This window comes from Excalfactoria chinensis, chromosome 8 (genome assembly GCF_039878825.1).
Source record: "Excalfactoria chinensis isolate bCotChi1 chromosome 8, bCotChi1.hap2, whole genome shotgun sequence".
Taxonomy (NCBI): domain Eukaryota; kingdom Metazoa; phylum Chordata; class Aves; order Galliformes; family Phasianidae; genus Excalfactoria; species Excalfactoria chinensis.
Genome location: NC_092832.1, coordinates 14,691,016 through 14,718,938, shown reverse-complemented (window position 1 = coordinate 14,718,938; position 27,923 = coordinate 14,691,016). Strand labels below are relative to the sequence as shown.

Below are 27,923 nucleotides of genomic sequence, written 5' to 3'. Positions count from 1 at the left end.
TAGTCTGTAGCTTTCATACATACACTTCAAAGAAGGGAGGGAAAGAGATGCTTCTGTGTTCCTCAGGTGAGGATGTTGGCACATATTTCCAAATAGCTCACAGCACGGTGAGCCCTGACAGGCCCTAGTCAATCAGGTGCAGGTGTTCTAATTCCCATTAGTGTAGGGAGTAGATCAAATGCTCAATCTGCTGTCTAGGGGTTTTCTGGACTGACAGCTGTACTGGGTTGTGTGCTACTTCTTTAGGAATCAAGGGAACTTCTGCAATGCCAGCAAAGCTTGGGCAGGAGCTCTGCAGCCATGGATGCTATGCTGGAGAAACTGCAGCAGCGAGTCAGTGACAGGGATGCTGCGCTGGAGGTGAGCACAATCTGTTAGTAACACATCCCTGTTTTTCATGTGGCTTAATCTTTGGGTTACCATCAACAGTACGGCCCCACTCTGCTCCCACACTGACTCCCATATTTCTCATGGCCCATTCTTCCAGAGAAGCCTTCTGGAAGGGAGAGCTAAGGTGCTCCATGCAGAACAGTAAGATGCAGAGTCTTTCTATCCCATGTTGAGTATTTCACTCTTGTCATTCTAGAGAGCAGTAGATGAGAAGTTCTGTGCTCTAGAGGAGAAAGAACAAGAGCTGCAACAGCTCCGTCTCTCAATAAAAGAGCGTGGAGGTGACTTGGAGAGGCTGCGCAACGTCCTGTCCAGCAATGAAGCCACCATTCATGTAAGTCCTTGTACTTGGGTGTGTGTAGGAATCCAGCCTGGCTGCAATGTGGAGCAAGGCAAGCCTTCATGTGATTGTACTGTCTTTTGTCAGGGAGAGCAGTTGTGAGGTGTTGGCTTCCTCTGTCCCTGTGTGCTGGGCAGGTTCCTGGGGCTCTTGTGTTTCTGGTCTGGATGTGGATGTGCAAGTGGTGCCTGGAAAGGATGGAGATGTATGTCTTTGTGCAGAGTAAAGTCCCTGCCCCTGATTGAGCTCCTTCTGTTGTTTGTCCTTAGAGCCTGGAGAGCCTCTTGAAAGCTAAAACACTGGAACTTGAGCAGATGTCAGCAACCTGTGAAAATCTCCGCTGGCTCAAGGAGGAGATTGAGGCCAAATCCTGCAGCAGGCAGAAGGAGCAGGAGGGGATCATCCAGCAGCTGCAGACTTGCCTGCATGACAGAAACAAGGAAGTGGAGGTAAGGCCTTCACTTGAACTTCCAAGCATTTAGCCAGATCATCTGCAGAGTGTGGTCCTAGGCCAGAGCCTCTTGGCTGCCTGCTGCTCAGCGGTTTCTAGTGCCTTGGAAACTGGCTGCTTTCAGCACATGTGAATAACCTGTGCTTTCTTAAACATTGTTGACTCAGCTCCATCTGGACTGAAGAGCTGTTTCTCCCTGAACAGATTGCAGTTTGTTCGTAGCAATGTTTCTCAATTTCTCTGTTCCTCTCCTTTTGTTCAGGAGCTCACAGCAACTCTGCTGTGCAAGCTGGGCCCAGGACAGAGCGAGGTGGCAGAGGAGCTGTGCTTACGTCTTCAGCGCAAGGAAAAAATGCTGCAGGAGCTTCTCAGTGACAGGAACCGTCAAGCTATGGAGCATGATGCTGAAATCCGGGAGCTGCTGCAGGCCATGAGCACCAAGGAGCAGTGGAGCAAAGTGAGTTGTGTGTAGTGCTGCAGTGGGGACACTGGGGTGGATGATTCTGCCTTGTGTTAAGCATATTGAAGCCACTCTCTGGCTACTGTTGGCATTGTCTCTTTGGAGCTGCTAAGTGCTGGAGAACCACCAAGCTGCTTTTAGGTTGGTCTCGTGATGATAGGAGCACTTGTAGCAGTGTTCAGCTGTCAGATCCCTGTCACTGAGTGGCTTGTCAGTGTTGGTGATGAGGAAGGAGGTGGGGGTCCTCCTGGGTGTCCATGTTCTCAGGCTTGAGGCAGTTGGAGGGACCATGGGGTGGGGGGTGGGGGTTTGCTACATGTATAGGTCTGTATTACCAGACCAGAAAGAAAAACTTGACTGTTTCTTGTGTAGGTCAGAACTCTGAGGAAGTTCTGCTCATTGCATTGCAACTTACACTTCAGTCAAACTGCTGCAGGATCCTGGGTGTGTAACGCCACAATTCCTGCTCTGCCTGCTCTTGCACACTGCATGCAATTCAGCGTTAACTGAGATACTTTACATCAAGAGGAGGCTGAAAGGCCAAACTCTCTTCTCTTGTCTCTCTACTGCTTTCCCCCCCCTTCTGAAGGGGGGTGAGGGAAGCAGAGGGGCTTGTTTTTCTCTAGGTAGTGAGGCTGTAGCTGTCTGACAAGCCAAAGTGAGAGGGCTGCAGTGGAATCACTGAGTGACCAGGAGCAGTAGCTCCCAGACTATTTGAAGAATGCCTTTATTATCAAGTGACAGAAAAAATATCAAGATGTTTTCCTGTAGTCTCTAAGAAAGCCCAGTCTTCCCCTATTTTTTTCTTGTTCAATCAGGCCACTACTGAGAAGATGGTGCATGCTTTGGCTGAAAGAAACTGCGAGTTACAACTCTTGCGCCAGCATGTGTTGAGGAAGGAGCCTGTCGGGATCCAGGCAACTGGTACCAGTCTGCTGAAGCAGGACAAACAACAGCCTGTACAAGTAAGGGTCATGTACTGTGTTTTGCCTGTGGCCTTGGGGCTCCAGAGGGAGCTCATTGCCACGGGAGGAACTGAGATAGGGGAGTGCCACAGGGAATGGTAGTACTGAAAGTGGGATTAGGAAAGAGGTTTAGGAGGGACAGAGGAAACTGAGGAGCAGAAATGTTGCCTGTACGCTCTGACCTTGATTCCACTGGCTTTTGTCACTCAGTGTCACTCTTGTTTTGATCAGGCAATAAGCACAAGTGAGTATGAAAAAAATCCACCTTCTGACCTTCCAGCACTGTCCCGGTCCTTCCTTGGGCTGGGCTGTGCTGCTGTATTGTAATCCCCTCCCTGACATTGTCACATTCTGGAGGGGACAAGGGAGCTAATTTTAGGTCTCACTAATTCTTGGCAGAGCCTGCTGGGTGTTTACTGTCTCTTCCACAATTGGGGTTGGTATTTTTAAAGCAGCTTTGCTAAAAAACCCTTTGAGGCTGAGCACAACTGTAAGGCTACATAAGCCGTGTTCCTGCTTGAGCAGCTGTGTGAGATGACATGTTGAGCGCTTTTAAGCAGCTGCAAGCAGGTGGCTCACTTCTATTCCCAGGATGAAAGTGAGCTCTGGAGACATCCCGATATGTGATATTTGGGCCAAGCTTTGTGTTTTCCTACCTGCACAGTTCCTCTGGGTCACATCTTTGGATGAAGATGTAGGTCTGTGCAGAATCTCAGTTGAAAGTTGTGGTTGCTTCAGTTGAGCAAAACTTGCTTAATCCTGACTATAAAGAAGCTTACTGCCAGCAGTCTCTTAGTGAGAAATAACATAAGGCTAGAGCCCTGTTGCCCAAACATGCAGCTTCCATCTTGTGTGCAACTCTCTTGTCCCTACTGTTTGACTGGTTCATGTTATTGCTTTGTCACGTTTTAGAGGCATCAATAAAGCAGCCAGCAGATTTGCTGCAGTCCTAATGGGCACTGGAGTAGCTGTGAGGTTCCCTGTAAAGGTGCAAACCTGGAGGTTTTTGTGTTTTCAGGAAGTAATGCAAAGAGCTTGTGGAGCTGCAGCCCTTGCTGGACCCCCACAGGAGGATAACAGCTGCCTGACAGAAGAAGGTGAGTGACAGCTTCTCTCAAGGTCCTCAAACAAGTCCAGGACTTTTTTGCTGTGAGGTAAGCATGCTTACGTGAAACCATTAGAGAGTGAAGATTTTGGAGCAAGTGTTTTGAAATAAAACTGTGCCTCTCCTTTGGATGATGGTTCACGTATGTCTTGGGGGTGGATTGTGTGGAAAAGAAAGAGATTGATTTTAAGGTGAGCTACTTCACTGCAAGCAGTTTTGTAGCGTTCAGTGAAGGGATTTTGACTTAGTGGTTCAGATTAGGATTAAAACAACGCAGCTGGTTTGGGTTGTACCTTAAGGTCAGGACATGTCATCTTTGATGGAGTGAAGACAGGAGACCTGGGATATTTCTATTGTCTTGGGCTGCTGTTTAAGAATTAAGTAGAGAAGAAAGGTGTTTAGTAAGAGGTGGTGTGGTGGGGAGTGTAATCGTTGTGGACTGGTCTAATCTTGCAGTCAGAGGGAGCAGCTGACATATGGTAACACTGCAGTAATCCAACTGTCCTTGCAATTGCAGCATCAGCAGCAGAACTGGAGAAGGATCTTGCTAATGCCAAAGAGGAACTGGAGCTAATGGCAAAGAAAGAAAGGGAGAGCAGAGTGAGTTTGTGCCGAAGCCTGTGGTGGTATTCCTGCCTGCAGGAGACCCTTGGGCTGCCCCTTATAGAGGTTTTGGACTCTCCCATCATGAGTGTGCCTCAGTGAGAGATGGGGCAGCAGCTTGCAGTGGGGCTTTACCTTTCTGAAGTTTTTCACGCTCACCTCTTTTGTTCTTAGCGGGAGCTTGCTGCTCTCCAGTCTGTTGTGACCACCCAGGAGGAAGAGCTGCAGGTGCAGGCTTCTGATATAGAGTCTCTGACCAGAACCATCCAGATCAAAGAGGATCTCATCAAGGTGAGGTAACATGCTTTGCTGGGTCAGCTTCTTCTGAGATGGCTGCAGAGGTGTCTCTTCTTTCCCCACATCCTGTCCTTCATGGTCACTCATTTCCAATGAATGGCAAGACATCAGAAACCAAGCTGTAGGCTCGTTATGATAGCCATGACCAAGTATGTCTACTAATGGAAGGAACCTCTCCAGAGTAACATGGTTGTTTGTGTATAATTTTGCTTTTGGTTTGCCTACAGCTCTCTGACTTGGGCCAGAAGTTATGGGCCGCAAATCCTGGGAGTGTCATTATTAGACTTTTTGCTCCTTGCTTGCAACTTTCTTGAGCACTTTAAACAGATGTTGTGTTCCTTCTTAATTCTTGCTTTAAGCAGTTGTTTATGGTTAATACACACTGGATGCATTGGCATTTCTTTCTTAGGAGACCGGGGTCTTCTCTAACACTGGAAAAATGTTGGTAACTGCATTCCATGGAGGGTCACAAGGTTCCAGCTGTCCTCGTTATTGATCCCTTCTCCACAGATCCCTCCTGCCTCTTGCTTTTCAGGATCTGCAGATGCAGCTGGTAGATCCTGAAGAAATTCCGGCAGTGGAAAGGCTGACACAAGAAGTGCTGGTACTTCGTGAGAAAGTGGCCGTAGCAGAGTCGAGAGGACAAGAGGCTACTGGAAACAGAAGGCAGCAGGTAGTGTGTCCTGCAGGGAAAGCTTGAATGTATTTGTGTTCTATCTGGTGCTCAGTTACAAGTGCTTTATTCTCAGCTGATGGGTATGCTGAGATGTGCATGTTCTTTAAAGCTGGCTGCATATAATAGAGGGAATGCAAAGGTTTGGTTCCCTTTTTTGTCTCAAGGGCATAGACTTTGGGGGGATGGTGTCCAGGGTTGGCAGTACTCGATTGCTTCAATACAAGCAAGAGAGGTTTTGGTGCATCTGGTAGGGAAAACCACCATATCCCTGAGCAGCCAGATGCCTCCTTTGATTTATCTAAGTATTACATCTTTTCTGTTCTCTCTGACCAGTTGTTACTGATGCTGGAAGGGCTGGTGGCTGAGAGGAATCGGCTAAATGAGGCTCTCCAGGCAGAGAGGCAGCTCTACAGCAGCCTGGTAAAGTTTCACGCGCACCCAGACAGGTAAGCAAAGCTGCCTCGGCTCCATGCTGCCCTGCTTTTTGCCAGGATTTGTGTGTGAAACCAGTGGGGCAACTCCTGAAGCAATGATTGTTTTAAGAGTCCAGATCTTAGGCTACCTTTTTTCCTTAAAGAAATTGCAGTGGCCAGCTTTAAGTGATACATAACCTCCTCCCATTGCTGTATCTTGTTCAAGCCCTGAGGTTTCCATCCCCATTCCTTGGCTTACTCAGTCCCTGCTCAGTTTCCCACACACATTTGGCCACCTTTCAGAGGCTGCCATTTTCACCCTGCCAAATTCCTCACCAACTGCTGGGTTGATAGAGATGTGTCTAGGCTCTTATCTAGGAGGCTGTCCCACAGTGGCATACCACTGCATTCTTTGTCCTCTGTGCTAATCCCCTGCCCTTCATGGGGCTGCAGCCTCTGGGATATTTGAGCTACCTGACTGCAAGAGAGCACGTACATGAAGTGCTTTGGTAAGTATTGAAGAACAGCTGTGACTAGGGCTCCCCTACCATGAGCTGGAGCCTTTTTTGGAGATGGCTGGGCTCTGGGGATGTTGTGATGTGAGGCAAGGGGTGTCCAAGCCACCTTTGGGAGTGTGCAGAACCTGCACCTGCGGTGAGTGGAAGTGGATGGAGGTGCCAATTCGGCGTGCACTTGCTGCACCTATCTAACAGTGTTCCTTTTTGTGTGGTATGTCTGCTTAGCGCTGCGAGAGACTGCACTCTGCAGGTGGAGCTGGAAGGGGTCCAAGAGCTCCGGGGACAGCTGGAAGAAGCTCTTGGAAGAAGCTTGGAACGTTTGAACAGGCTGGAGACACAGGGCCCCATAGGAGGTGGGGAACAGGAGCGTGTGAGAGTCCTACCCCAGCATGCCTTCTGAGCACTAGCGCTCGCCCGCCTGCCACGGAAATGGTTCACTAACTGAGCGAGCCTGTCTCACTGACTCTGGGAGGGTTGCTTTGGTACTTAGTAACGGTACGATAGAACCGGTGCAGGGTTTTTTGTTTTATTTTTGAGCTGCTTTGGAAATGGCGATCAGTGCAATTCACCTTTGTCTCATGTATGTTCCTGTCTGACTCACCCCGGTGCCCACTGATGTATTTGCACATTCAGATCATTCCATTTTAGTTGGTTTCCTTCCATTTCCCTTCTCCCTACCCCATGGGCCAAATAAAGATTCCCTTTCACTGAAGGAAACGCCAAATGTTCTCTCTCATCTCCCAAGTGCATGAGTGTGAATTTTGTATTCCCTCCCTGCTTTTCTACCCAGTGACATCACCCTCTTGGGTTGATGGCTACTGCCACAAAAGGAGTGTGTGGAGATACGGGTTCCAGAGCCAGAATTCGAGAAGGGCTGCAAGACCTGATGGCACTTGTGTAGGGTTTCTTCCACAAGTCTCTTTGAGCGTAGAACTGATCATTAGTCATGTTCAAACCGAATCCTACTCTAGCACTGATTTCACTGATTAATTTGTTCTTCCCCTGATTATAAGTTGCCATGGTCTGGCTTGAAAGTGCCTTTGCAGGATAGTTTTCTCCCTGCTGTAAGAGCCTGGGCTGGGTCTGCTCCTGTCTATAACATGCACATCTCACGCACAGGCTCCACATGCCCACTGGATAGGGCCTTCCTCTGCTTTGCTAGGGACCAAGTGCACTTGGCACCACTGTGTACAATTTCTAGGACATCTTTCACCTCCCCTTGGGAGTGCTGGGGCTGGTGTAAGAGCAGAAACATTTCCAATGTCCAGCACTTCCCAAGTGTTTGGGTTGGCTGCTTCATACGGAATCACTTCCCCAAGTGCCAGGGGCAAAATTTGTACCACTGGACATCTGTTCCTGTTTGCTGAGAAAGCTGAACCTGGAGCAGAAGAGCTCCATCTTGCTGGGCTGTGCCTTCTGGACCTGTAACCTCTCTGCTGTACAATCTCCTTGTGACTGCTTCATACATTGTGCAACTCATGCCTTGCACCACTGCTGAGGTCTTCCCTGGCTCAGCCACAGCTAGGAGACAGCACAGCTCTCCCTTCACATGCAGCAGGTCAGCACCCCCCGGGGGCTGCACCTAGCTACATGGTGAGTTCATCTGTCCTCATGTGGACTGAAGGGTCACAGCTGGTGCTGCTGGGCAGCTCTGGTACCTGGTTAGCCTTGCTTTTCTTGCTTCATCTCATTCTCTTCCTCTCAGTTGTCTGTGTAGGATCATCTTTTTCTCCTTCTGCCTCTCACTTTGTAGGAGCCTTTATGTCTCTTTCCTTTACACCTTCCCCTCCTCCATCCTGGTTCTGCTGTCTGCCTGTCTCTTGGAGCCCAGAGCCCAGTGTGGGCTGCTTGGCCTTGGCTGGTGCTCTGGCAGCTCCCAGCTCTTGTTATGCTTGTGTTTTGCTGCAGATCTGTCCCTGCTACCGTCATTGATGTTAAGTGATGCAAAGGGATCACTCTTAAGAAGGGTTATCCCAGTTTTTCTACTGTGTTCCTTACAGGCTTTGCTTTATCCTTTGTATACCTGTCTTTGCGCTCTTCTGCCCTGCAGAAGGACCAGCTTGAGAAACCCATGCCCAAGAAAACCCTTTTGAACTGTGCAGTGCTTTGTGCTGTGTCACAGCTTTTTGTGGAGGTCTTTCCTTTCTCAGTCTCCCTGGAGGCTTGTTTCTCACCCCCTGTTCTGAAGGACGTGAAGATTTCCACTGCAGCCAATGCTGTTATCCTGCACCTGTGGGCAAGTCCTACAGCTGGTAACTTTTCCTTCAAGCATAGGAGTCTGTAACACACAGTGCTCAGGGGGCATTGCTTGTCCCTTTTACAAGTGGTACGTGGTGAGCTGAGGAGCCCTGAATTTGCACCCTGGGGTGCTCCTGGTTCTGTGGAGTGGTCAGACACGTGGTGAACATCTCATGTACAGGCTTCTCTGCTTTGCTCAGCATCTGCCTCCCCTCTTTTCTTACTAATCCCCCCCCCCCGCCCCCTTTTTTTTTTCTTCCTCATTTGAGAATTGTGCTCTCAGCTGAGAGCTGTGGGTGGCAGGGAGGAGCAGTGTGCCAAGTGCCGGCAGAGGTGATACTCCCATTTGCTAAAGCGTCTGTGCTGGCTGTAAGCCACTTTGCCTTGCTTCTCTGCCTGTAAAGCCCTGTGCAGGTGCTCCTCTTGCTCCAGCACAGTCAGCAGCCCAGGAACTGCGTCCTCATGCTGAGCACAAGTCTGCAGGCACTGAGTTGGGGGGCTTGACGTCTGCTGGCTTTGTGTCCCTGAGGGGTCACAGGGTCTGTGCTATGGCTGTGCTGGATGCCACCTATGGGAGCTACTGCCTCTTCCAGCTGCTGCTTCCTGCCTCGAGGGAGTGGAGTGGCTGTCAGTGCCTCTCCTTGTTGAATGGACTCTGCCACAAGGGGCACTGTCTACCCAGGCTGGGAATCGCTCCTCATTTATTTATTTATTTACTTATCTGTTTATTTAGTAACCTTCTTAAGAGTGCTTTTCATGCGTGGGTATCCTGATTAGTTAGGGTACCACTGTTTAGGTGCTGGGGTACGCACGGTGCTGTGCCTCCCTGCTACGTGGTGTGTTCTTGGCTGGTCCTCAGTTCTTGCTTCAGTAACCGTATGCTTTCCTGCTGGTTTCTCCTATGCTTGTGAGGTTTAGCATCTCCTCTTGTGTTCCCTATCCATGTTCAGCCTTGTGTGGGAGCTTCAGGGTATGCCTGCAGGCTAAGTGGCTGTGGCCTCTTCAGGGCCTGATGGAGGCTGCAAAACCTGACTCTGTATCCCTGTGTGAACTGTCCAGGCTCTTATCTCCCTGGGGAGGGATGGTACTGCCCTGAACCATCCCCATCCAGCAAAGCAGGCTGGGCCCTGCAACTGGGAGGGAGGACAGTGAGAGGAAGTGAGCTTATGGAATAAGACACTGGGAACAAACAGAAAAGTATACCCACTGCCTGAATCAGTGTGACAGGATGGTCCCCAGCCCCCTGTGCACATTTATGGTGTGTTGTTGCCCCTACGTACCAGGGTATGGAACACAATGACCTTATAGATGTGCTGTAGCTTTGCAAGGCCAGCGTATGTCATACAAAGAACCCAGCGGTACACATAGCAGTGGTGCTGGGGTGGGCAGTGCACTCCCCTGGGTGGGCAGTTGCACAGGGTAGTTCAGGGCAGTGCTAGTGAGATTTCCTACTTGCTACTGCTGGTGGCCATAGCTGAGGATATTGTTGCAGAGCATGTGAGACACGTGTGTTGATGCAGTGAGCTCAAGGTGCTGCAGGATCCCACTGGGATGGGATGGGGTGGGATGGTGGTATTGCTGGGATGGTCCCCTCCCTTGAGGCAGTACATGGTGCTGAGTGGGAACTCCACTGTGAAGAGAGTGACAAGTCACAGGGATGGAAGGGAGACCTTTGTCTTTCTGGGGTGCCCCAGCATCTGGCATGTGCAAGAGCAAGCACCTGCCTCAGGGCTGCCCATGGTGGCCATGGGTATTGCTGGGGACATGTGGACAGTACCACTGTTGCCACTGGTCTGAGCACCTTGCTGTCTCTTAGGTCAGGCTGCAGGGACAGAGGTTGACGATGCTGACTTTGCCAGCACTGAGGAAGAGGTGGCTCAGCAGGTAAGCGTGGGCAGTGTGGCATGGGGAACAGGGGTTACAGAGCCAGGAGTTGTGCTGCTTTCCAGTCCCTTTGAAAATGTCTCCATCTGCCTTTGTTCCTCCAGACTAGTTCCCAGGCTCCTAAGGAAAGCAGAGGCACTGAGAAGAGCACAGCCTCTGCCCTGGCAGAGAGGGACCTGCGAGCAGAAGAGGAGCTGCGGGAGCTGAAGGCACAGCTGGAGGAGGCAGGCTTCTCCTCTGTGTCTCACATCAGGCAAGAGCCTGGGATGTGGGAGCTGGCGGGTGGGCGAGGGGCACCCCACATTCTGGCTGCTGCCCGCCCTTCACAGCACCACATGCTCCCCAGGAAGGCGATGCTGAGCCTGTGCCTGGAGAACGCAGAGCTGAAGGAGCGGATGGGCGAAGCCACATCACTGCTGGAGAGTGGGGAACAGGAGGAGGCTGGGCTGGGCAACCCTCCATCACCAGAGCCCTGCAGGATGCAGCAGAAGGGCCGCAGTGTCCTTGGGGATGGCCAGGGGCTGCTGGCAGAAAGGGGAGCTGTGCCCATCAAGCGCCCTGCGCTGGAGGCACGGTGCCAGGATGATGCGCCCAAGAGACTGTGCCCCAGCAGCCCAGGTGGAGGGGATGGGAGCCACGTGAGTGCTGCAGCCATGGGATTGGGATGGGGATAGGAATGGAGAAGTGCTGGGGAGCTCACAGTCCCATCTCCCCTCTGGCAGGTGGAGGGCATGGTGCCCCACGGAAACTGGCCGGGGCTGGGTGTGGAGCTGCACTCACAGGTGGCACAGAAGCAGTGCCAGGAGCTGCAGGACAAGCTGGCTGCCACGGAGGCAATGGTGCAGGCGCAGGCTGAGCAGCTGGAGAAGTACCACGTCCTGCTCTGTGAGTAGAGGAGTGGGTGGGATGTATGCCCAGCTCAATGTGCCTTGTGCATGCACCCAGTCTTCAGGGGGTCCCTGAGCTGATGGGATGATGCCCAGCAGGTGAGCCGCACGCCCAGCAGCTCAGCAAGCACGTGCAAGTGGACTTCCAGGACTTGGGCTATGAGACGTGTGGGCGGAGTGAGACTGAAGCTGACCGTGATGAGACCACCAGCCCTGGTAAGGAGAGCTAGGGGCACTGGGGGGTTCTTGTACCTTGCCTGCCTGGCACAGAGAAGTGACACTGTCCCCTCTGCAGAGTGTGAGGAACCAGATGTGTTCAGCGAGCCCAGCCTGGGGGAGGAGCTGGGCTCCCCATGCCGCTCCGGGGTGCTCAGGATGGGCAAGGCTGCCCTAAAGGCTGTGGCCCAGCCAGATGTGGGAGCTCTGCGCCAGCACATCCAGGACCTTAAGGCACAGCTGCTCAATGCTAACAAGGTGATCCAGAGCCTGCAACGCCGTACCCGCTCCATCTCTGTCACCAGTGGCTACACCTCGGGCACTGAGCGGCCCCCACTGTGCCCCACCGTGCCAGTCTCACCACCCCACAGCCTCACTGATGAGGATGAGGGCTGGCAGTCAGACAGTCATGGAACCCTGTGCCCACAGCGCGACCTGGAGCACCTGGTGCATCGCGTCTCACTCCTCGAGGCGCAGCTGCCTCTTGCCAAGTCTGGGGGGGGCTTCCCCAGGGAGCTGCAGTCTGCTACTTGGCCAGGGTATGGCATGGGCACATGGAATGGGGATGGTTGGGGGGCTATGGGAGGTTGCAGGGGTTGCCTGAAGTGGTTGCTTGCAGAGTCCCAGGGCTGGATGGTGCGCGCGCATCCATGGCACCTGTCCGTGCCATGTAATACAGGCGGCTCTGGAGACCCCTTTCTTCCCAACCCTATAGGAAATACAACTCACTGATCCAAGCCCAGGCCCGGGAGCTCTCCCACCTGCGGCAAACACTGCGTGAGGGCCGTGGAGTGAGCCGCAGCCTGGCCCAGCACCTGCGCGATGCCCTGCGCTCCTTTGAGGAGCTCCTTCGCGGCACCGACATCGACTACTACCTGGGCCAGGGCTTCCGGGAGCAGCTGGCCCAGGGCAGGCACCTGGCCGAGAGGCTCAGCGATAAGCTGGGCACCAGTAAGTGCCTTTGGGGACACTGGGTGTTGTGGGGGCACGGAGGAATGGGAAGGGATGATCTGATGGGTGCTGTTATGAGCTGGAACCATTTGGACATGGGGGCTACCTGCCCTGCTCTGGGCTGTTCTGCTTGGGCTGTTTGGGGACAGGCAGGTTCTGAGAGGACACTAACCAGTCCCTCTTTGGTTGGTTTGTTTTGTTTTTTTTCAGGGGATCGACAGGATGGGGAAGATAAACCTAGCCATGAGCTCCTGGCACTGAGGTACAACCCCTCCTAGAGGAACACCCTGAGGGTCATTGCTGCTTTTGGGATGGGGGTCCGACAGTGCTCTGGGTGGCTGTGCTGGGGATGCCACTGCTCTCCTGGGCTTGGCATCTTGTGGCCCTGCACTAGTGTGTCCTATAGTGGACAAAGTATCATAGAATCACAAGGTTGGAAAGGACCTACAAGGTCATCTAGTCTAACCGTCCTCCCATTACCATTGCTACCACAAGCTACTAAGCCATATGCTGTAGCTCCTGATGGACATGGCACTGCAGGGAAGGGCTGTGCATGGTCGCTAGCCTCACTGATGGTCTGTCTCTGCAGGCTCAGCCGGGAGCTCCAGGAGAAGGAGAAGGTGATTGAGAGCCTGGAGGCAAAGCTAAAGGAGCGGTGTGAGTCCCCGGGCAGCAGTCACCCTCCCTCTGAGTCGTCCCGCTCTGCTACCAGCACATCCTTTGTGTCTGATGTTCTGGAGCCCTGCTCTGATGGGGAAGCAGCCAGCGAGTGCAGCCAGTGCCCCGAGGAGCCCTCCCGACTCCCAGGTACCACTAGCTGGGGGCATGCAGCCCTTCTGCAGCTCGTGGCTGGAGCACAGAGCCCAGTGCTAACACCCCTCTTCATCTCACTCCTTTCTCCAGGCCTCCACTTTGACTCCTTGTCCAAACCCAACAGTGTCCCCCTGCCAGCACCGGCACCCACTCACTCCTTCCTGCCCACTGGACTCCCTGCGCCCCTGGGCTGCTGTGGGACCCGTACTTGCTCCCTGGCTGAGGCACAACAGGAGCTGCAATTGCTCCAGAGGCAGCTAGGAGAAAGTGAGCATGCACCCCTGGCATGGGGTTGGTCCTTCCTGCCCTGCTGTACTGTGCTGCATGGCCCTTGGCCCCCCAGCCTCAATGTCCCTCCCTGACCTTTCTCCTTCTCCCCAAGTCCCAGTGCTGTTACAGGGGGATGATGGGGACACGTGGATCCTCTTGTACACCCTTGAAGAAGGGGTGGGTGGGATGAACACCCCTTGGAAAAGGCTGCTTTGGGTAGCCATTGGGTAGAAGAGAGGCTGAGGCTTCCCAACTTGTGTCATGCAATCAGCACACACTGGGAGAACCTCTGCTCCTTGGAGTGAATGGGAGACAGTGGGCTGCACTGATGGGCACAGCAAGAAGCATGTAGCAAGAGGGTTTGTCATCCCAATTCTTCCTCCCTGACCTCTCCTTTTCCTCACCGCTTTGCCCTGTGTGTGCAGGCGTGACATTGCCAACAGCAAAGCCCACAGCCTCGCTGGGCCCCTTTGGAGAGGGCAGCAAGCCAGCAGCATCACTGTGCCAGCATGGGACTCTGCAGAACCTATTCAAACCCCCTGCCCTCTGGGATGTGCCAGCTGCTGGCCGGCTTTATGGGACTCTGCCATCAGGGTGCCCAAGTAGCCAGAAACTAACAGGTATGAGGCACGCTGGGAGCATCACTGCTGGGGAGACTCAGCCTCAGAAGGTTCAGGGCAGGAAGGGGCAGGTGGTGGGCATGGTGTGTGGTGGGCAGTTTGTCTGTCATGGAGATGTGTCCCTGTGTGTGCAGGGGCAGACCTGCTGGAGGAGCACCTGGTGGAGATCCGCAGCCTGCGCCAGCGCCTAGAGGAGTCTATCTGCACCAACGACCGGCTTCGGGAGCAGCTCGAACGCCGCCTGGCCTCCACCGGCAAGCCCAGCAGTACGGCACAACCCGGGGCCACTGGGGGCCATGCTGAGTGCTCACCCCCTGCGTGTCATGGTGCTGGGGAAAGCAGCTCAGCACCTGCCCCCTTCTGCAGGTTTGCCCAGCGACGTCTATGCTCAAGGGCCGGAGCTGGGGCTGCAGCTGAGCAGGGAGAACCAGGCACTGCGTGAGGACAACCGGACCCTGCGGCTGCAGTGTGACCAGTTCTCTCGAGGTAGGGTTGGGCCACCTGTGTCCTGGAGGGGAATTGCTGAGCAGGGTGACACTGATGTCTGTGTGTTCCCAGAGCTGGCGCGGGTGCAGGAGGCCCTCCTGGCTGCTTGCTCACGGGTGCGGGAGGCAGAGGCTGAGCTGGGCCAGCGGCGTGGGGAGCAGCGGAGGCTGGCAGAGGAGCTCACCAAGCACCAGGAGAGCATCCGGCAGCTGCGAGACGAGAGGCTCTCTCTGCAGGAGGACAAAAACAGGTGAGGTCTGGGGATGGCAGGGCTGGGCACTGTGGCTGGCTCCAGACCTACATGTCACCTCTGTGCAGGCTGCAGCACACAGTAACGCTCCTGCAGCAGCAGAGTGAGGAGCACCGCCTGCTTCTGCAGGCCCTGCGCACAGAGCTTCATGTCTATGAGAGCCTTCCTGGCCCCACCACTGAGCCCCGTGCAGGTACCAGCACTGTGCCCAGCTCGGCAACCCTGCTCCTGACCTTGGGATGCAGGGAGGGAGGGAAGCCCCCAGCAGCCGCAGCCATCTGCAGGACTCAGTTGGATCTCGTTCCAGGCTGCTTCCCATCTCCTCCTGTGCGGGATGTTGGCACCAGCTCGGCAGCTCCCTTCTCTTCACCACGCTCTGACACGTTGATGCCCCAACATACAGTTGGTAGGTACCTGAGCCCTCCTGCATGAGTGCTCCTCAGACTGAGATGCTCACGGCACCCTCGCTGAGCTCAGGGCATTGCTGCAAGGGGAAGCAAGCACCGCTCCTCACCAGCTCTGCTTTCCTTACAGAGCCGTGTAGGGCCAACCCTCCAGTGAAGAAGAGCAAGGGACCAGCAGGGGCTCATGTTGTTGGACACCTGGACACCTACCATTCCCTGGAGCAACACATCCTGGAAGGAAAGGCACTGGCCCATGAGTTGATATGCCTGACACGCCCAGCACTCGGGCTGTCCAGCACAGGAAAGGAGGTACAGGGTGGGCAGGGTGGGTTGGGGGCCTGCAGCAAGCAGGGCTTTGCCATCTACTCCATCTGCTCCGTGGCTGCGGGCATACCAGGCTGCTACCAGGGCAGGTGCTAATTTGGGTGATTTAGGGCTGGATCCTTGCTGCACAGTCCCCGTAGCAGAGGAGGGGGATGGAGGTGTTCCAGCAGCACCTGCTCCCGCACCCTTTTCCCACAGGTCCCGGGCTGTATAGGTACAGGGCACCTCTGGGGCAGTGCCAGCACCCTGCACCGCATCCTGGAGGAGTGTGCCTCGCTCCTCACCACCTTCTGGAGCACCGTGCTGCCCGTTGGCCCTGCTCAGCACCAGGGCAAGGTGAGCACCATGGGGAGCCATCAGGGTGAGCAGGCTGGATGCTCGCTGCTCACGGCATATGTTTCATCCCAGGAGCAGGCGTTACAGAGTGAGATCACAGCACTGCGTGCCCAGCTCTCCAAGAGGGAGGATGCTCTGCAGAGCACAGCCAAGCAGCTCCACAGCATGGCCCAGCTCAAGGACAGCATGGAGCAGTTCATAGTCAGCCAGTGTATGTGGCACGGCCACATTGGCCTGGTACCCTTGTGCCTCAGGTCACCCTGTGGCACAGGAACCTTGCTGACTCTGTCCCTCTGTCCCTCACAGTGACCAGGACTCACAACGTGCTGCACAAGGCCAGGACAAACCTGGAGGTGAGTTTGCCCTGGACAGGGCTAGATGCCCTTCTCCTGGTGCCATCTGTGCCCAGCCCCAGTTGAGGCCCAGACAACAGAGGGTAGGGTGAGCCCAGGATGCATTGGTGTGGGTCCTGTGGGCTGCCCCCACTCCTTGCATCCCTGTCCCTGGGGCACAACAGTCCCAGCCCTGCCCTCACTGCTGTGTGTGCTCTCTCACCAGGTGAAGGCCCAGCAAGCCCTGCCTGTTGCGTGAGCCTCAGGCTGAATGATGGGAGCAATGTCCCTGGCCACACAATGGCCCATGCTGGAGGGCTGGAATGGACAGGGCTCAGGGGTTCCAGCGCTGCCCCTGGCACTGCTGTTAGTGGGTTTGGACTCCTGTGGCAGTTGTGTGCCCTTCACCCGCCTTTGCTTGGCATCGCAGCAGCTGGCTTGGGCTTTGCCTGCCCCATGCTTCACTGCTTGCCCCTTTCCACCCACTGTGCTCAGAGCAGGGTGTCACGGCCGTCCAAGCCGAGCACCTCTTGCCCTGGAACTCAGTCTTGTGTGTAACCTTGCTGCATACCCGCTCCTGCTCATGGATGTATGTATATATAGAGAGAGAGGTATAGATATTGGAGCTGTGTTTCAGGGTCCTCCCTGGGCATGTCAAGGCCCCAGCATGGGAGGAAAATGTAAGGAATGACACTCTTCAGTCTCTTCAGTGGCCTGAGAATCCCCAATAAAGGTTTCCTTTGGGTTCTGGTGTTTGCAGCACGCCTGTCCCTGCGGCTGTGCCCCCTCCTGAAACCACCTCGGGGTCCTGGTGGCTGTCCCAGGGGGCAGCTCTACACTGAACACATGGGTAGTGGTCTCACTGTCCCCAAGCACCCCTCCAACACCAGGCCAGCAGCACAGAGAACAATAAATACTGTAATAAATAGAGAAAACCCTGTCACGTGGCACTGCTACAGCAGCAGAGGATGTAGCTGGGATCCTGGGGTATCTGCCTTGCTTCGCTCTCCCCAGGCCCGCCAGAAGCACCCGATGGTGGTGATGGGGCAGGCATTCAGTCCTTGATGTTGCTGTTCTGGCAGCAGGTAAGCATGGCGCATCCAGCTCGGCCCTCCCTCCTCCTGGCTCAGCACTGAACGTGGTAGAGGCCAAGAGTTCTCCTTGAAGCTGGGAAGCACAAGGAACGGGACAGCCCTGCAGCCAGGGCTGAGGGACAGAGGGACAGTGGCAGGCTGAGGCTCCCCGAGCTTCCAAGGACCAACGTGGCCTCGGAGGCTCATTACCAGAGCAGCAAAAGGTCACTTTGCTGCTGGCCTGGCTGTGGACAGTGCCAGGACAGCCTCAGGGCGATCACAGTCTAGAGCAGAGGAGCAGTGAAGCCCTTTCTGTGTCAGGAGCGAGGAAAAGCTGTTCCGTGAGCAGCAAAGCAGCCCCAGAGACTCACTGAAGCCAAGGGGAGCTGCAGGTGGGCGGAAACCAAGGGTTAAATCAAACCACACCAGTATAATGGGACAGCAGGATGGCCCCAGCAGGCCTGGGCTCAGCACTGGGGGTTGCGGGCTCCCCCAGGTTAGAGGCTGGATCCAGCAGCCAGTCCTCACACAGTCCTGTGGCCCAGCATGTGCAGACAAAGTGGCATTTCGTGTCCTGCGTGGGGGGAGGGCGAGGCCCCGGCTCAGATAGGTTTGTACAGCAGCGTGGTGACGTACTTCTTCTTGTAGCGGTGTGTGGCACTGAGCACCATCACGCCATCCTGTGAGAGGCAAAGCATCAGCTGCAGTGGGTGGGGAGCTCAGTGCCATAGGGAACCCCAGGCAGCTGGGAGGAAGAGGCCCCTGCTGCTCTATGGGCTTGGGGGGCTGGCCCAGACACCAAGAACCACCCACCCACCCAAGACACGGAGCTGTGAGGAGGCAGCTACAGGGAACTGAGAGCTGTAAGGACATCACCGCCACCTACACCCCAGCACATGCCACGTTTAACCAGGCAGCCAAGCAATCCCCAGGTGAGTCCCTGTACCTCTGTGCCACCGTCACCACCCCAGGGCTGTCCGAATTCTGTGACCTCTGGGAGTCACAGCTACTCCCCCCAGCCTGTGGTCTCTGGGGCTACCCTTACCTTGATGGAGAGGGCGTAGAGGTGATTGAGCATGACGTGGTTGGGTTCGGGCAGCAGGGCCGGGTCACACTAGGACAAGAGAAGCGTCAGAGGAGAATAGCAGAACCCTGACCCCCAGCATGAGAAGCAAGGAGCTGCCCTCAGACAATCTGAGCTGCTGGGTGGCTGTTCAGAACATGAACAGAGCTCGGCTCAGCACAAGGCAGAGTGGTCACTGAGAAAAACTGATGCTCTTTCCATCAAAGAGCAAGGGCCAGGCACCAGCTAAGGGCTGAGCAGGCTTCTTGCAGACAGGAATCCCCTTCTGGCCTCTACGTTGCTCTCTGTATGCAGCTGTGTGCTGGTACCCACCGAGATATTGGTGTCCTTGTTGAGGATGACCTGGAGGAGGTGAGGCGGGAGGATGGGAGGGGATTTGAAGCGTTCCTCAGGCCGGTACACATACATCTCTTGGCCGTAAGGTCCAGGTGGTGAACTTGATAAGTCTAAAGGAAAGAGACAGGAAGAGGCATAAGGTGGCTAAATCACTGATCAGCTCCTAGGATGCTGAGAACCCAGCAGGGTCTTTCAGACATTGAAGTGTTCTGTGAGCCCAGTCTGCAACTAGTACTGAGAAGGCTGGGATCAGCCTGTAGTGGGGCAGCAGTACAGGCTCATCAGTTTAGAAACCACGGCATCTAGGGAATAGAAGGTGACTTGTTCTGTTTCAGAAGGGTCTTCAGACCTCAGTTTCCCCTTAGCCGTGTATCATATAGCAACAGATCAGACTTTTCACAGCAGAACAAGCAGCCAGGCGAGCTGTGGGTGTATCCAAGCATGCCTGTAAGGCAGCACATGCACTGACACAACACAGGCACCCCGTGGTATCCACCCCAGGACCCCTGCACACAACTCTCAGCACTGCTGGGTCCCCCTCCCTGTTCCAAGCAGCCTGCCCCAGAGCAGCACCCGTTACAGCAGTGCAGGGGCACAGCAAGCAGTACATCTGCACAACTGCCTGACACAGAGGCTCCAGAAGAGGATTTAGGAGCTGCTCAGCCTGTGTGAGGGACCTCAGGAGCTTGTGGTCACTGTAAGCTGGACAGATTGCATCTCCCATCCACATCTGACCTGCTCATTTTGGAACAGCCAGCACCCTGAAGGGTCCACCTCCTTGGAGATGCTGCTTGATGGCTTCTTTTTGGGCTTGGGCAAGGGCCTGGAGCTGAGGCTGTACCTGAGACAGGACTTAAAGCATGGAAGGCAGGCTACGCTCAGAGCACCCTGGACTGAAACATGACTGAACTACCTGCCAGCACCGCTCACCAAGCCAGCACTGCCAGCATCTGTGTGGTAACTCAACCTGCTGCTGTAACACGAGTGGAGAGAGCTTTCTGATGCGCTAGCAATTGTACAAATAGACTTGGTGTGAAAACCAAGAGCAGCTGCTGAAAATAGCCTGGATCCTGCTCTCACCTAGCTTCTACCCCAGATCAGATGACTTACTCACAGTTGAGCAGACAGAAAGGAGAGATGTTCCCAGCGTTCACTGGTCTGACATGGCCACATCAGCTGCAGGCAGGCACCAACCCTGCTCTGGGACCATGCTAGCACAGAACAGGTTACACCAGCACGGCCTCCTTGGAGACAATGCCTCAGCTAGGAGCTGCTGAGGATGGGGACAGGACATGCTGCCAAACATTAATCTCTGTGTGTGTGGGCCCACACCTCTACTAAGGGGAGCTGTTTGTCCCCAGAGCCATGAATCTCAGAGTAGGAAGTGGAAAATAGCACATGCAAAGCTGTAATGCCACAAAAACTCACCCCGACCTGAGGTTTCGGAGCTCTCCAGGGAATCCACTTTTAAAGCGTCGAACACCTCAAAGTCAGACTTCTTGACATGAATCAGATTGTTAATCGTCCCCATCTGGCTGGTGACCACGGGCTGGAAAGAACTAAGGTAAGAGGCTTCCTACATTCACCCTCAGTTGAAGCGTACTCATGTTTCCCAGCTTCTCCCAGCCTAAGCTGCCTTTGTTATGCCGTTACCCCTCTGCCCTTCCTACTTCCCCTATGCTGCATTTACATCGTGTTTTGGGCCCCAGCGAGGGCAAGATTTGAAGTACTAAAGCTTTGAGAGTTACCTCGGATGGGTCATGGACCCACTGGCCATCCACAAAAAATTTGTACTGGTGCTCTCCTTCTGGGAGGTCCAGGATAGCGACAAAGTCATTGTGGCTGTGCAGAAAGAACAGATGTACAACACCATTACTGCAGTGATGCTTCGGATGCTGTCCCAGAGAAGAGCACTTTGTCATGCTCTGCCTGCCCCCTCGACCCAAACACCCATGTGCTGGGTTAGGATTGCTCATCACTCAAGGCATGGCCAGAGCAGGTGTGAGTGCCCAGAGCCCCAGGATGATTCAGATCCCTCGGGGTCCATAGAATCATAGACTCATTAGGGTTGGAAAAAAACACTAAGATCATCTGTTCCAATCAGGACACAAGGCAAACAGGAGCTCAGCTTGCAGCCCTGCCCTGCATGTAGGGAAGCTGACATGACAGATGCCAAGTGCAAGACACATTGGACAGAGTGAGTGGACAACAAATCTAAACCTCTGCTGGTACTGCAGGATGGAAGCATGAAGTGCCTGTGAAGTCTGCAGTTGAGATGATCCCATTGCAGGTATTTGCTGGGATTATGCCCAGTCCTACAGAGTGTTTCCACAGAAAACACAGGTGTACTGCAGAACAACGAGAACACTGCTATGGAAGGAAGACGTGTGAGGGACAACTAAACAACTCCCTCTAGCAGCAACACAGGTAGGCAAGGAGAAAGGCCACCAAGCTTCTGAGAACTGCAGCACACCTGGGCAGGGCTCTGCTGTGTGGCATGCAATTGGGAAAGCAAGGAGGCCCATCCTGTCCTGTCCCATTTCACAATTTCTCCCTACCACTGCAGCAACACCCAGGCAGGATGTTGACTGCATATTTGTGCTCACACCTCGAGCTTGGGCACGATGAACTGTGAGAAGCCAGGTTGGGCAAAGGGAACAGCAAATGGCACTGAGAAAAATGCTCCCTGCGATGGATGGAGGAGAACATGGGGTGAGCCGAGGGGCTAGCTACCTCTTGATGAGCGGGATCTTGGTGCTCCAGTTGTTGAAAGATCCAGAGATGAAGACCTCTTTGCCTCCATCAGCCCAGCGGATGACAGTGGGGCGAGCCTGCTGGGATGGCTTCACTGACTCCTCCAGGTCCGGCTGCCATGAAACAAACTCCTTGTCCCCGGGAATCTGAGCAGAGAACACCAGAGCCGTTTCATTTCCCCCCACCTCCATTTGCACATCCCAGACAACAGTAACCTCAGGCTAGGCAAGCAGCTCCACCCATACATCCCAGGAGATGTTTCTTCTGTGTTGCAGCTCAGCCTGTGGTTCCTGCTATGAAAGCTGTACCCCGGCACCCTGACACCCTGCCTGTATTTAGCTTGAATTAAACAGAGGGCTGCTCTCGACAGCCCTCTCACCAAAAATCCTCTCCTAGAAAGCAGCCTCAGCCCAACATAGCCCCCTATGGGACACCACCCAGCACCCAATGCGAGGACAACAAAGGCAACAGCCAGCCCCCTACCTTGGAGTCGTGGGAGCTGAAAACACTGGGGTCATCTGTGCTGCCCACCATGATCTTGTGTGGGTGCTCCTTTGTGGGATGGGCAGTGCCAGAGCCATCGGAGCGGTGGGACTTGGAGCCATGGCGCTCACCAGACACTCGCTCGCTGGTGGTGTTTCCCATGACAGCTCAGCAGCCCCTGTGAGAGGGAGGAGAAGGCAGCGTGCCGATGCCCACGGGCTCCAGCAGTGAGGAGGGAGCGAGGGCGCTGCTTCCCGCTGCCTTTCGCCAGGACAGAGTGACAGCAATCCTAAAAAAGGCCCAAAGTTCTTTCCCGATGCCAAGTTTGGGAGCCGAAGGGGAATTTAACAAGCGAGACAGCCTGAACTAATTATAGGCATACCCTTATGAGCCATCGTGATAGTTAAGCTGGTAATTGTTATACCCTCAAACAAACATGAGTTAGACCGCATCCTACACAAGTAGAAGGGCTGATGAGAAAAATAAAGCCACCCTTGAGTGGCAGATTGTCTCTCGGCGCTAACAGAGCCTCTTTCACAACCCTACAGTCAGCCTGCACAGAATAAAACGCTACATCCAGCAGGAAAACAGCCGGAGAGTGAAAGTAGCAGCTGCTTAACAGCTCCCAACAAGTCTCCATGAGCCTGCGGGCAGAGGAGCTACAGCTTCACGCCTGGCAGAGGGAACTGTGCTGAAAGTAGCCTGAGTGGAATCGCCCAGGCTGGAGCGTGGCCAGGGCAAGGAGTAACAACACGGTGTGTGCAGAAGGCTCTGCTGCTCGGGAGGTTGCACTCATCATGCCCGACTCCAGACCATCGCTGTGCCACCCTGCTTGCAGGCCAGGCAGGGGGAGCTGGCTGTGTTGCACCTGGCTTCTGGGACCAACAAAGCCACCATGGGTTATGCGGAGCTGCCAGGCCTCAGGCAGATGGCAGCAGCCGAGGTGGGCCGGGGCTCTTGCCCCCTGCCCAGCTTTGTTTTGCAGGAAGCCAGCCTTGCTCCATCGGCTGCGTTGTGACATCTGCGGATTTGCTTAGAAGATCAAGTTATGTGAGGAGAGCCAGGTGAGGCCGGCAGCCAAAGGCCGGCTTTAAACAATTATGGGGCAATTACTGAAGTATTTCTTAAGCCTTCAGAGGCCGGAGGGCAGCGAGCCCACGGGTCACCCCGCGGCAGGGATGAGTGGGCAGGGCAGGGCAGGGCTGACCGACCTCACATCCCTCGGTGTCACCCAGCTCCGCGTCCCCAGGCTGCAGCCCACGCTGCGGACAGCTACGCCTGCGGGGTCCGGGCAGCTGCCACCCCCTGCGGCACCGCCCAGCGCCAGCCATCGCAGCGTCACCGAGTGCGACCCGTCACGCTACCACCAACCGGACCGTCACCGCTGCGGTGCCACCAACCACAGTGTCGCCCACCGCGCTGACACCCGGCAGCTCCCTGACAGCCCCACCCCCTGCCGACGCCTGTCCGCTCCGCTCCGCTCCCCTTCGCGGCCCACCCAGCCGTGACGCCCAGCCGTCGCCCCGGTCCCGGCGCACACGGGGGCAGCGCAGCCCCCCGCCGCTAATCCCGATCGCAGCCCCACCTGCCCGCCGCCGCCGCCCCGCTCTCCGCCTCCGATCAAAATGGCGGCCGCCTCCACCGCCAGCCTCTGCGGGGCGCTCTAGCCCGCCCCCGCTCTGCTCTCTATGGTACCGGGCAGCCATTTTGTTTGAGGGCGGTGTGGCTTCCGGGAGAGGCGGCCATCTTTGCTGTGGGAGGGCGGCTTAAAGCTCGCGTGCCGTGTGCGCAGCGCAGGCGTTTGTGCGGGCAGCCCAGAGCCTGGGAACAGGGACGAGCTTTATTGCCTTTCTCCGTGAGGAAAATGTTCCCCGTGCAACTCCCGACCACACCGAAACCCAAGGGAGGGGAAAGGCAGGGCCAGCAGCCCTGTTCACTTGGGGCTAAGGGGACAAGGAGACGTAGATGAGCGTGGCCGCGATCAGTCCGAGGCAGAAGAAGGCCCTGAAGATGTGCGGCACGGAGCTGCAGCGCGGCTGCCCGGCCGTGCCCCGCAGGGGCTGCTCAACGCGCTGCTGCTGAGTCAGGATGGCCTCCCGGGCACCCTGCCATGCACCTGGGCCGTGCAGGCGGTACTGGTAGGGCGTGCAGGGCCCCAGCAGCACCTCCAGCGCCAGCTTGGGGTCAGTGAGGAAAAGCAGCGGCAGGTTGGGCTTGACGCCCAGCTGGCAGGCGAGCTCGTCCATGTAGGGGATGTAATCCACCTGGATGGTGTGCCGCCGGCTGGCCACGTACCTGTGGGCAGGGACAGGGGGCTGATCTGTGTGTGCCCGTCGAGGAGGTTGGCAGGGTTGGTGGCAGGGTTGGTGCCCCGCGGGGTGCTCACCGCTTGGCTATTTTCTCCTTGGCTCGTGCGATGTCAGCCAGCATGGTGCTGGTTGGGGGCAGCTCGTGCAGACCTACGGAAGAAGGAGAAGCAGAGAGAGCTGTGCTCTCAGCAGTTGCGCCCCTGTGCGCCCAGCGTGGCCACTGTGGCACAGGAAAACCTTTGGGGCACCAAGCAGGGGGCAAGAGAGAGGCACGGGCAAAGAAATAAAAGAGGGAAAATGGTTTGCAGGTGTGGAGATCCATTACCAGCTGTACATGATGAAATAGAGTGCAATACTTGTTGCGAAGTGCAATAACGTTTTATATCCCTTCATAGAAGGATGATAAAAGGAGGAGCACATGCCAGCAGCTAATAATTTGGCTTTGCCATACTCAGAGAAGTGTCGCCTCGCTTACCCTTAAAGACACGGGTGGCCCAGCGACTCTGCATCTCTGAGATGGGCATGATGGCTCCCAGAGGCTGGATGTAGCCAATGAAAGCCAGCGTCGGCTTCTCCAGGTCAACTGGGAACATAAACTTGTAGAGGGGGACCTGATTCTCCACCACCTTCACAGAATCCTCAAGGAAGGGGAAGGAGAAGCTGTACCCTGTGGCAAAGACTACAGCATCGATGTCTTCCTTAGTGCCATCCTCAAAGATGGCAGATGTCTCCGTGAACTGCTTGATGTTTGGCTTCACCCGCACCCTGCCCGAAATGATGCGGTTGGGCAGGTCGTCATTGATGGTCAGGTGCTGGTTGAAGACCCTGATGAGGACAAACAGAGCTCATGCAGGGCCTAGTGCAGGCAGGCCCCCATAACGCTGCCACAAACACTCACCGGTGTTTTGGCTTCAGACCATACAGAGCGTGGTCAAAGCGCATGTTGAGTTTCCTCTCCAGCATGAAGTTGCTCACGGAGAGGGGCAGCAGGCTTTGGAGGAGCTGGATGAAGCGGCTGATGTAGGAGAAGTCAAAGGGGTACCCACCTTCTGCCACCCGGTGCATCACCCATGTCCCACGCTTGGTGCTGAGGAAGACCTGGTAGAAGTGAGAAGGGACATTTAATGTGAAGTGCAATGCTGGTACAAACTCAGACAGACCTGCATGGTCCAGGAATAAAAACAGGCTGGGAGCAAGGAGCAGAGGCATGCTGAGCCTGGTTGTCTTGGGACATCACCTGCTTGGCTGCGTGGCTCAGCTCCACCGCGATGTCGACGCCTGAGTTCCCGGTGCCGACCACGATGACCCGCTTCTCTGCAAAGGCCCGTGGGCTCTTGTAGTCCCGGCTGTGCAGGTACCAGCCTTCAAACTTGTCCAGTCCTGCAAGAGAGAGCAGGGCTGTGCCGGGTGGGGGTGTCTGTCCTTTTCTTGGGCTAGGTGTGGGCTCTGGGAGCAGGTTGAGCCCAGTGGGAACAGCCCAGGGACGGTGCCCAGGGAGGTGGTGGCATCTCCAACCTGGGAGGTGGTCAGTGCCACCCTCAGCACCCTGCTTGGCTTTGGGGTTTTTGACATGAGGGGAGCAACCACGGGTGGGGGTCAAGGCTCAGCCAGAGCGGATAGTGCTGTGAGGAGTCCTGGGGAAGAGGAAAGCATCCCTGGGGCAGGGGCACATGGCAGCATACCGGGGAAGGCATGCAGCGGGAGATGTGCGTCACTGTGGTGCCCGGTGCACACCAACACGGCGTCGAAGATGGCTGACTCCTGCTTGCCCTCGCTCTCGGTCTCCACCTCCCAGCGGCCCGTGGTGGCAAAGTCAGGGCACTTGGTCACACGGCACACACTGGTCTGAGTGGGGAGAGTGGATGTCAGTGTCCCTGTGGTTGGTCCTGTCCCCGTGCTGCCCCCAGCCCCCAGTGCTCACCCTGAAGCGGATGTGGCGGAGCAGGTCAAAGCGCTGGGCGTACATGCGGAAGTACTCCATGATCTTGGAGTGGTGCATGTAGTTGGGGAAGTTGTCGGGGATGGGGAAGTCGCTGAAGCACATCATCTCCTTGGAGGTGTTGATGATGACGGAGCGGTAGATGCTGGCGCGACCCTCCTCAGGCTTCTCCTGCAGGCATTGGGCATAGCTCAGTGCTGGCCAGGGGAATGGATGGCAGTCCCAAACACACCTGTGCTATGACTATCCTATCAGTCATACAGGACTGAGGCAGCCATGGTGTCAGCTCAGCCCAGATCCTGGTATCTGCCCCAGCAGCTCAGCCTCTGACTCTCATGCATTAGCTCTGCTCTACCATTGGGCAAAACCAGTATCATGTTAGCCAAGCAGCCCCAAACCCCATGCCAAGATTGTGTAGCGTTTCCCAGGCTGTCCTGCTCCTGGCAAGGCTGGGTAGGGCAGCAGAGCATGCCAGGTTGGCTCTTCTTGGGAAGAAGAGACACTGGCATCATTTGACGAGTGCAGAAACAAGCTCTGGGGTTTTCCCTTGGCAAGGAGAACAAAGGCAGTGGCCTGTGCCTGCGTGTGGGAGGTAGGAGAGGTAAAGGATGAGGAGCAGCCAGGACTTTCAGAGAAAGAAGGGGCTGGGAAGGATAGGAAAGTAATGCCAGCAATGGTGGGGCAGCTGGGGGGTGTTGGGGAGCAGTTGGGACCAGTGGGAAGGATAGGTGGGAGCAGGACAGGCTGGGAAGGGAAAGATGGGAAACATTCACCCTGAGGCAGGAAAGCAAGCCCTGGGCTGAAAGCTGTCTCCAGCAGTGGTTCCTTAGGCAGGACCAATCCTGCACTGCCAGCATCCCATTCTGCACCAAGGGGAAGTCCCAGCGGCGCTTCATTAGCTGACAGTAAGCGATCCTGTCTGCGCTGCTGCCTAGGGCAGCTCGGTACAGCACGGTGCTTACCTCGAACCGCCACAGCCCCCCGATGTCCCCGCTCCTCTCAAAGCAGGTGGGGGCCAGCCCTTCGTCCAGGCAGCATTTCAGGGCACACAAGCCGGAGGCACCAGCACCAATGATGGCTACTCTCTGGGCAGCCATGTCTGGCAGTAGTGACAGCGGTGGTGGCAGGGGAGGCTGTGCCGTTGGGCACACAGGTCAGTAAGTCTGGTGGGTGGCACAGGAGGGATGCGTTTGGTGCTGCTCAGCTGTGCTGGATGTCCCCGTGTTTCTTGGTGTGGATGGTTGAGGTCAACTGGGCCATCACGAGATGTTTCATCCAGACATGATCTACAGGTTCCTGCATTGCTATGCCACACCTCCTGCCCGCCCTCCGCAAAGGGCTCATTATTTTCTGTAAGCAAGTAATGATGCTGAAGCCTGCCCCAGGAACTTCCTGGGTGTGGGGGCTGAGATGTGGCTGTGCTCCAGATTTTAGCAAGTCATTATGTGGAAAACAAGATAGAAGGCATGCTCCAGGCATGAGTGCCAGCCTTGGTGCATGGCAGCCTGGAACGATCGGCACGACTCCAGGTCCCCAGCACATGTCCCCATTTGCTGTCCTTTGGGGGGCTGCATGTGGGTTACAGGGATGGGGCTGATCTGTGCTGGTGTGATCTCCAGGATCTGTTCCAGCTGTGTGTGGCCCAGGCAAGACTGCTTTGCTGTGGATGTATGCACGTGTGTGCATTCATGCAGGCCCCAGCCCATGTGTATTATC

The 27,923-nt window shown here is 55.5% G+C and overlaps 3 protein-coding genes across 8 annotated transcripts in view; 1 reads left to right on the top strand and 2 right to left on the bottom strand.

Moving 5' to 3' along the window:
* Positions 1–16,980, top strand: part of PDE4DIP (phosphodiesterase 4D interacting protein) — a 29,596-nt gene extending 12,616 nt beyond the window's left edge. For 2 of the 5 annotated variants that reach the window (XM_072342733.1, XM_072342731.1), the window contains 33 exons: positions 247–360; positions 587–724; positions 1,000–1,179; positions 1,444–1,638; positions 2,460–2,606; positions 3,625–3,703; positions 4,229–4,311; positions 4,489–4,605; positions 5,147–5,284; positions 5,621–5,733; positions 6,444–6,571; positions 10,273–10,340; positions 10,445–10,593; positions 10,687–10,978; positions 11,063–11,225; positions 11,327–11,443; positions 11,523–11,701; positions 11,873–11,982; positions 12,159–12,394; positions 12,605–12,656; positions 12,984–13,201; positions 13,298–13,474; positions 13,903–14,097; positions 14,232–14,363; positions 14,464–14,583; positions 14,656–14,833; positions 14,902–15,026; positions 15,141–15,239; positions 15,368–15,546; positions 15,760–15,897; positions 15,970–16,108; positions 16,204–16,250; positions 16,456–16,980. In XM_072342733.1, coding sequence (XP_072198834.1) covers positions 247–360; positions 587–724; positions 1,000–1,179; positions 1,444–1,638; positions 2,460–2,606; positions 3,625–3,703; positions 4,229–4,311; positions 4,489–4,605; positions 5,147–5,284; positions 5,621–5,733; positions 6,444–6,571; positions 10,273–10,340; positions 10,445–10,593; positions 10,687–10,978; positions 11,063–11,225; positions 11,327–11,443; positions 11,523–11,701; positions 11,873–11,982; positions 12,159–12,394; positions 12,605–12,656; positions 12,984–13,201; positions 13,298–13,474; positions 13,903–14,097; positions 14,232–14,363; positions 14,464–14,583; positions 14,656–14,833; positions 14,902–15,026; positions 15,141–15,239; positions 15,368–15,546; positions 15,760–15,897; positions 15,970–16,108; positions 16,204–16,250; positions 16,456–16,488 — 4,578 coding nt within the window. In that variant the 3' untranslated portion in view covers positions 16,489–16,980. Of the gene's footprint in view, positions 1–246; positions 361–586; positions 725–999; positions 1,180–1,443; positions 1,639–2,459; positions 2,607–3,624; positions 3,704–4,228; positions 4,312–4,488; positions 4,606–5,146; positions 5,285–5,620; positions 5,734–6,443; positions 6,943–10,272; positions 10,341–10,444; positions 10,594–10,686; positions 10,979–11,062; positions 11,226–11,326; positions 11,444–11,522; positions 11,983–12,158; positions 12,395–12,604; positions 12,657–12,983; positions 13,202–13,297; positions 13,475–13,902; positions 14,098–14,231; positions 14,364–14,463; positions 14,584–14,655; positions 14,834–14,901; positions 15,027–15,140; positions 15,240–15,367; positions 15,547–15,759; positions 15,898–15,969; positions 16,109–16,203; positions 16,251–16,455 lie in introns of those variants that run through there. The other 3 variants (XM_072342732.1, XM_072342730.1, XM_072342734.1) reach the window with 2 other exon arrangements.
* Positions 16,981–17,127: 147 nt separating this feature from the next.
* On the bottom strand, positions 17,128–23,619 carry PRKAB2 (protein kinase AMP-activated non-catalytic subunit beta 2). 2 transcript variants are annotated; one of them, XM_072342735.1, is made up of 8 exons: positions 23,545–23,619; positions 21,960–22,137; positions 21,456–21,622; positions 20,471–20,564; positions 20,151–20,271; positions 18,699–18,832; positions 18,348–18,416; positions 17,128–17,982 (listed from the first exon to the last, which is right to left on the bottom strand). In XM_072342735.1, the coding sequence occupies exons 2-8, from the start codon at positions 22,119–22,121 to the stop codon at positions 17,905–17,907; spliced, it is 825 nt and encodes a 274-aa protein (XP_072198836.1). In that variant the 5' UTR covers positions 22,122–22,137; positions 23,545–23,619; the 3' UTR covers positions 17,128–17,904. The 2 variants fall into 2 exon arrangements, with proteins under 2 accessions (XP_072198836.1, XP_072198838.1); XM_072342737.1 differs by having other exon boundaries at positions 20,157–20,271.
* Positions 23,620–23,730: 111 nt separating this feature from the next.
* Positions 23,731–27,756, bottom strand: LOC140255432 (flavin-containing monooxygenase 5-like). Its single transcript, XM_072343020.1, has 8 exons — positions 27,170–27,756; positions 26,190–26,378; positions 25,951–26,113; positions 25,506–25,648; positions 25,167–25,366; positions 24,744–25,093; positions 24,346–24,418; positions 23,731–24,254 (listed from the first exon to the last, which is right to left on the bottom strand). Exons 1-8 carry the CDS (start codon positions 27,302–27,304, stop codon positions 23,903–23,905), a joined length of 1,605 nt encoding a protein of 534 aa, XP_072199121.1. The 5' UTR covers positions 27,305–27,756; the 3' UTR covers positions 23,731–23,902.
* Positions 27,757–27,923: the final 167 nt, after the last annotated feature.